The following is a 9,784-nucleotide window of genomic DNA, read 5'->3' as shown; positions in this document are numbered from 1 at the left end:
ATAGCAACCTCCAAATCCTGGGCTTAGGCAATTTTCTTGCCTCAGCCTCCCGAGTAGCTGGGACTACAGGTGCCTGCCACAATGCCCGGCTATTTGTTTTGTTGTTGTTGCAGTTTGGCCAGGGCCGGGTTCAAACCCGCCACCCCTGTATATGGGGCTGGCACCCCACCAACTAAGCCACAGGTGCTGCCCTGCATCCTTGGATTTTTAAAAAGTGGACATTCATCCCCCTTTAAAAATTTTAAGGATCGGAGCTCTGTGGAGAATATAAAACTGCTCTTAAGTCTATTTGTGCAATTAAAGTTCCCCTTGGAGTATTATCAGAATTTAATGACAAAAGACAGTTTTTGATAGGATATATGAATCTTAAAATGAAACCATTCAGATGATGATTTAAATAAAAATCCAAGGCCTAGCAAGGTGGCTAACACCTGTAATCCTAGTACCTTGAGAGGCTGAGAAGGGTGGATCCCCTGAGCTCAAGAGTTTGGGACCAGCATGAGTAAGACCAAGACCTCATCTCTACTAAAAATAGAAAAAAAAAAAACCTAGCTGGGCTTCATGACTGGTGCAATCACGGGCGCCTATAGTTCTAGCTACTCAGGAAGCTGAGGCCAGAGGATTGCTTGAGCCCAGTAGTTTGAGGTTGCTTTGAGCTAGGACACCATGGCACTCTACCCTGGAGGGGGGTAACAGAGTCAGACTGTCTCAAAAAAAAAAAAAATGTATGTTAAGTAACATGAAAGCGTTAAAATAAAGAGCTAAGCAACTACAGTATTTAGTCTTTACTTTTCCCTTCCTGTTTATTCAAAGGCTTTAAAGAAAGATACACATATAACATTTCCCATTAAAATTTCTAGCTAGTTTTCTCAAATTGAAAATAATTAACCTAAAGGTCAAACATTCTTTCTACAACCTATAGAAATCATTTTTGTTAAAAGCCAGATTATTTATTTGGTAGTTGCCGAAGAATCAAGATGCTTTCAAGTCATTTAGCTAGTTCATGATACTGAGTATACAAACACATTTGTAAGTGTTATTTCCTAAATGGTCACTCTTGATCTTGAAATTTATTTTACTTGATATTACAAAGGGATAGCCACTAGATGTCAATGATGGAATCCATTCAATATTCAAGGCAATGACTAACATTGAATTTAGGAAATTAGGATGAGGAAATTGCTGCCTAAACATGTTTTTATCAAATTCTGTATGTTTAAAAAGGTTTGGAGACAAAAAGGTTTTGTAGACTTAAAAGCAACTGACTCTGATGGAATGCCAAATTGTAAACTGCCAGACAGCTGCAGCTGGTAATAAAATGCTAAAACCTGAAGCGCTTAACAGAACCTGATTATATGGTAATCCTAGTATTTGAGAGAAGGCAAAAGAGCTAGAAGAATAACTGATAGACCAGTTGCCATAGTAACCAAGATAAATTTGTATACTGACTGGGGAAAACACCGGGGTTGCCATCAGGTATGAGGCCCACATTATGTCTTAGGTGCTTTTTCCTCAATTTTGAATCATGAAATGACAGACTAACACAAAGACTGCTCAGTTTGAAATAAGAGGATAGATAAGAGTTCTACTCTGAAGAGTAAGGAAAGCACTCAATTAAAGGTTTAACTGGTGAGCTGAATAATATCCAACAATGAGAAGGGAACAGCCTTTGAGAAAGTTTACAGAAATTAGCTTAGCTCTTGGATATAGAACAGAAACACAGGTTAATATCAATTCAAGTTAAATATCAGGCTATCATAAAATATACAATTTTATTACTTTAACTTTTGTTTGAGGTTATTTCTTACAGGTTATTAATGTCTTACAGAAAGGATTACATAATCCATGCTGTGTTTGTGCATATCTAAATGGTGGGATTTGTCTTATCTCAGCTATCCATGCCCCAGGAAACAGCCTGATAACCAGGTCCCTAAACCCACTGCTGGGGCTCCCTTTGCCTCCCTCACCACAGCCTCCATGATCTTGTCATACTCTCTTTCTCTGCCTCCACTAACACCATCCCTACTACCCCAGGAGTAACTACCAAGTTGTAGGCAGAGTATGAAAAAGAAATAAACGTTCTTTTCAAGGGGCTTGCCTGGCAAAACTCACCTGACTTTGTAAGTCATAACAATAATTGAAGAGAACACACAGAGTGTTGTGTAATGTAAAGGTTATACAATAAGTCTCAAATATCAATTAGAAATTATTTTCTATTCTATACGACCACCACTAAACTTCACATCCTAAAACTATTTAGGTTTTTTTTTTTTTTTTGCTTTTTGGCGGGGGCTGGGTTTGAACCCGCCATCTTCGGCATATGGGGCCAGCACCCCACTCCTTTGAGCCACAGGTGCTGCCCTTAGGTTTTTTAACATTGAAAAAATCAAGCTTTATATACCTTATTTTATAAAGTAAATTATCAAAAGAACAAAGTTTTCAATTTACAGGAGTTTGTATAGATTCAAATTGAGTCCCCAGATGCCATATTGCTAAGGGCTGTCCTACTTCCATGAGTCACCAATAGCTGAAAGACACTAAATTTAAAATTGAATTTACTAATATGTAGGAGCTTTTCCCCTACTTCAATACAGGGTGTCCCAAAAGTTGCCCCTAACGTTCCTATACATATGTAAAATAGGAAGCTGTAGCTAAATACACCTTTATTTACAAAACATTCATTACATCTGGGAGGTAAGGTAGGTGGATTGCTTGAGCTCAGGAGTTTAAAAACAGCCTGAGCAAGAGTGAGACCTTATCTCTACTAAAAATAGAAAAACTAGCCAGGTATTGTGGTGGGCAATAGCTATAGTCCCAGCTACTCAAAAAGCTGAGGCAAGAGGATCACTTGAGTCCCAGAGTTTGCGGTTGCTGTAAACTATGATGATGCCATGGCATTCTACCCAGGGTGACAGAGTCAGACTCTGTCTCAAAACAAAATAAAACATTTATTACAAAATTTTACAAAGAAGTGGCCAACACGTAGAAAATATTTGTAAATTCTGTAATGAATATTTTGTAAATAAAGGTACATTTAGCTATAATTTCCCATGTTCCCTATGTTTGGTGACTTTAGGGACACCCTGTACACTGCATGAGTGAGATAAAAGAACATTTATAAATATACTTCTATCAATCCACAAAGCCAACAGCAATCAAATATAATCTGTGATCAAATACAACCTATGATTAAATGTCAATTCATGAATAAACAGCCATTTTAAGAAAACTTTCCTAAAGTAATATCACATAAATATTTCAAATTAAAGCTTATATAGAGAGAAATGTTTCTGATGCCATAGTAAAGTGAGAAGCTGAGTTTTCAATAAAGGCAGTTATGCAACTTTTTTAGACCTAACAATTCTTCAGGACAGTTTGATATCAGTTCCCATGACTTAATTATTTGCCATTACTTTAATCTGAATATGGCAGATTAAGGTTAACACCACCAAGACTCCTAAGAATAAAATAATGTAAATAACAACCACTGTTCTTAGACATGCTATTTTGCCACTGTTTTACATCCAGACTTGGAAAAAATTAGTGAGCGAAAGTTAGGATGCTAAAACAGTCGATGTCTTTATATGGGCAAGACACCAAGTTAACAGTCAAGTTAGATAGCAGTAGACCATCTTAGGATCTCAGATAGCAGGTTAAGTGCCAGAAACCTAAAGCAGGATACCCAGCCAATATGTTACCTCCTTCTGCAGAGATGGCAGCACGGTATAAATGAGGAATTAAGAGACTTGGATTCTAGTTCCAAGCATGCCACTAATCAGCATGTGTTGATTCCCCTCTCTGAGCCTGGGTTTTACTTTCTGTTAAATGGGACAGCCAGGCTAAACGATCTTCAGTCCCTTCCTACTCTACTCTAAAAATATTATGACTCTCTCTTTCTTCCAAGACCTCAAAAATACATTGGCTGCCACTGAAAAATTAAAGTGCTGAAAACATTACATTTATTTTTATGACATATTCTCAGTGCCAGCGTTTAGAATGTGTAGGTATAAACCACAGGAGTTATTAGCAAGAGCATTCATCTCCTATACAATTACCCAGTAAATACATAATTCCAAATTTCCTATCTATGGGTCTTAAACCATGTACCAACCATTAAGTTTGTTAAACTTAAAGGTAAAAAAGAAACCACGGAAAGATTTTCCAAGAACAAAAGCTTATCAATAAAAGTACACGACTAAACCTCAATACAATTTCAGACATTTAGAGTTGAAAGTGTTCTCTAGTGTATAATCTCAATTTAAACATGAGGAAATGAAATGACTCATACAGTCCAGGGCTCTTTTCTACTATACCATAGTTCCTCCTCCCTTTCCTGCTCTATCAAAAGACAGTGCAGTAGCAGAAAGTACACCAGACCGTCAAACTGGTCTGAGTTTTGGTCCTAGCTCTGCTATTAATGTGCTGTGGTACCTTGGATGAGTCACTCTCTCTCTCTGGGATTCAGTTTTTATAACATTAAAAAGTTTTTATAACATTTATAAAGAGATGTCCCTTCTAGATGTCATAGATTATGCTCTTATAAAATTCCTATCAGACAAAACAAAATTATACTTTCCTAAACAATAATGTGAAAATTTCTAGCCAAGAGAACTAAAATGTTTAGGCTTCTGGTTTTAAATAGAAGCATAGATACAATTCAGCAAGTTAGTCCTAAGGCATTTTACTCCAGAACTTACTGGGAAATTTCTCCCATCACCCTACCACCACCCTCCACACCTAACGTGGAGCAGCTATGATATACTAGAAAAAAAAAAAAAAACTGGGCTAGGAGTCTGAAAGTGCTGATCTCAAATCTCAGCTCTGCCACTTACAAGCTGTATCTCATCTCCTAGGACAATTTACTTAACACTCTCTGAGCCTAAGTTTCCTCCTATGTAAACTTGGAGACAAAAATAAAACCAGACCTAAAATATCAATCAAAATAAAGTATTATAAATGTGATATATATTGCAAAGCTGAGCAAGTGGAAATGATCTGCCACTGTGGAAAAGTGTGCTGTATTGGAATCAAAAGTCTTTCTGTAAAAAACTGGGCTGGTTTTTAATTTATTAAGTTTGCTTTTGAAGACATCATTGGAAGGGAAATGCAAGAAATAAATTGATTATAGGAAAAACAAAACATACGAGGTAAGTCTCAACTGCCTACTTAGTTTACTACAGTTTGGTGAAACAGTCTGTGTACTTCCAACAAACAACAGCAAGATCATTTCTTAAAGTGTCCAAATTCAGTTTATTAAACTTCTTTAATGACCAAATATCTATGGATGTCATCTGTTTCCACAGATCAAAATTTCTCACTGCATTTCTAGATTATTTGCCCAGCCAAGTCTCCTCACAATACCTTATGCAAATGACAAAATCTACCACAGGGGATAGAAGGAAATGTAAATGATGCTTTTTTCTACCCTCTCAGTACTGCTACTTCTTTACAGATGCAATTCTCCAGATGAGTCTATTCTTTTCCAAATCCTCTCACTAATACAGCAAGGAGTTGGGAAATTCACTATTGACTCTGCAGTTTTATCCATAGAGCTTTAGCATGCTCAGTATTTGGGAAGGTTAAAGTTAACAATTAGAAAGCTGAATCACAAGAGACTTTTTTACTTTTCCCTTAGTATCAGAGGATCAAAGTGCTTGAGAAGCTATAATATCCTATGGGAGAAATAACTCTATCAATTCTATCAAAATGACTCATCCAGTTTAGATAAGTAAAATAGCTCCAAGTTCTTGTATACTTCCTCACAAAGTAAGCACTGGGTAAAGTTAACATATTTGCTAATGCCAAGAAAGGAAAGACAAGAGAATGAACATTCGAATGCTTTCTCTATGCCAGGTACTGTACTAGACCGTTTACACAGGTCATAATATAACTTAACTGTCCTTTGAAATTAAACTTGTTCAGTGAAAAGAAATAATAGCCACATATAGCAGTTCTAAATTGAGAATACACATGTAAACTGATTGTCATTTCCCTTCCCCACCCCAATATACACACATAAAAGTACTAAAGGATTTGGTCTCTCATTTAATCTGAATTGATAGTTCACTACTTTTAAGGGAAAACCCACACACAAAAAATTTAATTTCAAGGAAATCCAATACATTTATAAATCCAAAAGTATTTTCTATCCCCTGCTATATAGCTATGAACTTGTCTCAGATATTTAACTTTAAGGAACTTCAGTGCCATTTCAAGATTGGCCACTGCCACCCCCAAATTCCACAACAGTGATACTAAGATTGGTGAAAACACACACATCTGCAAGCCACAACATACAATTCTGATTTTGTTGCGTAACATTTTTGGTATATATTGTGTATAATATACATTAGGTTTTAGAATGACTTCTAGAATGTGTGCATAATTCTATTTGCATCAAACAGGGTACTTCTTCCACTTTGTAAGCATGAGAAATGAAGGCAGTTGCACTCCGGAACTATGTTAGTGATTTATGTTAATATACAAATTTTACTAGTTCTCAAGTACAACATTAAAATATATTATTTCACTGCCTCTAGTTCCACAAACGTCTATAGAAGAGTTTGGCCACATCGATTTAAACACCGTTCCAACTTTAATAGTGGAAGAGTGGGGTAGAAGTCCCAGTCAAGCCAAACATTCCAACTACGGTACTTCCTACTCAGAATCACCCATATTAATCACCACTAAAACATCTTGCAGAATTAGATCAAGAGCTCAAAGCTGGGGCTCTCCTTCCAACCACCAGATTACTCAGCACTTGTTTGTATTTCTGTAGTTGGTTGTGTACATTTCGGTCCTGATACCTTTTTAGACCGCATTCTCCCTAATTGTAAGGACCTTGTCTTCAATTTCCATTGCCTCATGGTAAGGTGCTACTGCTATTTTAATAAAACACTGTTGATCTAGAGTACATCAGCTAGAGGACTTTCTTAAGCAAATACCCAACCTTCCCCCAGTTCTTTTTCCGTCTGTGTAAGGAAAAGAGGACGGCAAATAGGGGAGAGTTACAGCCACCTCTCAAACGATTAGGTAAGTTAGCGGTAAAAGGAATAAAGAAAACTAGAAGTTCAATTTCTCTTGTTACCGCATCTTTAATCTATGGTCCCCGAGGCCAAAACGGATGTTTTAAAATGTAAGCTCTGAATCCCACATACACAAATCCCTGGCTCTCGGGCACGTAAGCTGTCCCACCTCACAGAAGTCTGGACAAGACGGGAAAGGGGCTCCGAGAGAGCCCGTGGGGCCAGTTTATCAGGGACAGGGGAAAGAGGATGCCCGAGGTGGGCGATTTCCCTTTCTCCGACTCACCCCGCCCAATGGAGCCCCAGTTCTGGGTTCTGAAGTACTCGAGAGAGACTGAAGGCAACATAGGTGGCAGACACAGCGGGATCTGAGAGGGACGTAGGGGGAAGACACAGGAGATGCCGGGGAACCGGGATGCCCGGCTTCCGGGCCATAGGTACAGTTACTTACCCTACGGGGTAGCCGCCCCCTAGGTGCACATCTTCAGGGGCATCATAGAATTCCTCTGTGTCGCTTTCCGACGCCATTTATAGGACACACCCGCGGGTGAGGGGGCCGGCGCCGCCTGGAGGAAGGGTGACTCTGGTCTCCTCCTGGTCGTCCTCCACCCCAGCGAGACTGTGGGGAAGTGGGTTCCAGGCGAGGCTGAGGAGGGAGCAGACGGTTTGAAGTGAGGAGCCGGTTAGGGGAAGGGGGCCGCCTTCAGTTGCCTAGCTTCGGGAATGACCGGCAGAGCTGCCTCGAGAGAAGGCGGCTGTGGGTCCAGGGACTGCTACTACCACCGCTCCCGGCGATAGGTGTATACAGAGCGCGAAAGAGGCGGTGGCTCTCCTCAGTGGGGGAGAGCGGGCGCGCCGGCGACAGCGGCTCGAATTTCTTCTGCAGCAGCAATTACAGCAGCTGGGAGAGCTACTTGCCTGCAAAATACCGACGCGCACCTACCCTCGCGAGATTTCGGGAGGGGGCTGATAAAGCGTGGGCGGGGCGAAGAGGTGGCGGGGGCGGTTCCAGAGAGGCAGCGCTCTGATTACTTCTGCCCAAGAAGCCTATCAAAACGGCGCAAGCGCGTTCAGGGCGTTCGGTGGGGACGGAAGTAGCCGAGAAGGGAGGGATTGAGCCTCCAGAAGGGAGGAGTCTAGGACCTGCGCAGTAGCTGTGAGGGCGCGCGCCCGGCATAGGTAGGGAGTCTAGCGGAGCGTCTGACCCGCCAACTGCAGTTTAAAAGAGAGGCATATTAAGAGAGATAATTTTTAAGTCTGTTTCTTGTGAAGAAATGCTGTCGGGAAACGTTAGTGTGGCCATTTTGGTTTTTATTTACGTTGTCTTATTATCCAAGCCCAGGCTATCCCACCCTAAGGCGTGGGCAGGTCCACCACCGTTAGCGTTACAGGAATAACGCCCTGTTCGCCACAAGATCTCTAATTGAGGGTGGGGTCCTTGAGAGACACTAGGTGAGTGAGCCAGTTCCGTGAAATGGTGATGGATTTATTGCTGGAGCTGAGCTAGTACAAAGCCCCCGGTTACTTTTTCTCCATACATATCTGTCACTGCCCACACTTAATGTGAGAGAAATTCTTGCATACTGCCCAAGATGTGCGTCAGCCAAATGGTAAATATGTATCGAGCAGATACCGTTGCAAGGCCAAGCGCTAGTAACTTAATTCTGGTCCTCAACTGCCCAACGTCCAGCAATGAAAATAGAAAGGCACTTTTTGAAAGACTGAGATGTTCTTTTCTTAAACAACAGGTCATTGACCATCAAGGTAATAACGTCGACTTTCAGTCTGATCACGAAGCATTTATTTATTTCTCCCATTGACATCATGAGGCAGACTTTTTGAGCTGTTTGTGCACTGTCGGCTGTTACTCAAGGTGGCCACAAAAAAGACTGAGTTGGAGCCAGAGGTATGGCCTCAGAGGGGATGGAAAGGGATTCTAGATTGTAGCAACCAGGACAAAGTTGGCATAGTCTGGTAGGCTCAAGTAAAACTGAATACTATATACTGTATATTTTCTTAACATTCCAGGGGGGTTCAGGAAAACACTACATAATTAAATATAGATTGATTGTTTGTGGCAAAATATATGCTCATATGGGTTCATAAATACCAGCAAATAGCCTCATTGAGTTCAGGTCAGATACTTCTGCCAAATAAGCTTAGGATAAATAAATTTGATTGTCAAATAAGTTACTAAGATAGAAAAATAAAAACTTGATATCCAGAACTTTCTGGACTTCAGAATTACAGACAAGGGATTTGTGGATCCTTATGAGACAAAACCTAGTAATTATTAGGTTTTCTATGTCTTGTACAATTAGTTAACTTCCTAGTTATAAAAATGCATCTGAAAGTACTTAAAATATTTTGCTCACTAAGAAAGATAAGCTTTTTCCTTTATGGGTTATGGAAAGATGTAAGATTGGGAAAGATAACTTTATGGAAAAATATAATTTTATGTGGAAAGATATAATCACCTGAATTTATTCTCTTAAAAATGAAGTTAGTTTTCTGCATATGGTAGAGGTATTAACCCCTTTGCATATTAAAGAAAAATGGCTTTAAAAAATGCCATGTGAGGAAATCAGTCACCCAATTCGATAAACATGTACTATTTGTTGTCATAGACTGTTCTAGATGCTGAGTACAATTCAAAGATGAAGAAGACAACTTAGTTTCTGCCTTCCAGGAGTTCACCATCTAGCAGTGGAGACAAATACGGAGTCCTAGTTTGCTCCCTCCCTCCCCCCTATGTAACA

General features: G+C 39.9%; 1 protein-coding gene across 2 annotated transcripts in view; it reads right to left on the bottom strand.

The window, feature by feature from the left end:
* WDR44 (WD repeat domain 44) overlaps window positions 1–7,952 on the bottom strand; it is an 89,254-nt gene extending 81,302 nt beyond the window's left edge. Inside the window, exon 1 of one of the 2 annotated variants that reach the window (XM_003796987.3) lies at window positions 7,477–7,952. In XM_003796987.3, coding sequence (XP_003797035.1) covers window positions 7,477–7,553 — 77 coding nt within the window. In that variant the 5' untranslated portion in view covers window positions 7,554–7,952. The remainder of the gene's footprint in view (window positions 1–7,476) is intronic. The other variant, XM_003796986.2, reaches the window with a different exon arrangement.
* Between the last annotated feature and the right edge of the window lie 1,832 nt (window positions 7,953–9,784).

Source organism: Otolemur garnettii, unplaced genomic scaffold, assembly GCF_000181295.1.
Source record: "Otolemur garnettii isolate 467f Iridium unplaced genomic scaffold, OtoGar3 scaffold00110, whole genome shotgun sequence".
Classification (NCBI taxonomy): Eukaryota; Metazoa; Chordata; class Mammalia; order Primates; family Galagidae; genus Otolemur; species Otolemur garnettii.
Note: the sequence above shows the minus strand (reverse complement) of the source record. Positions and strands in the feature narration are given on the sequence as shown.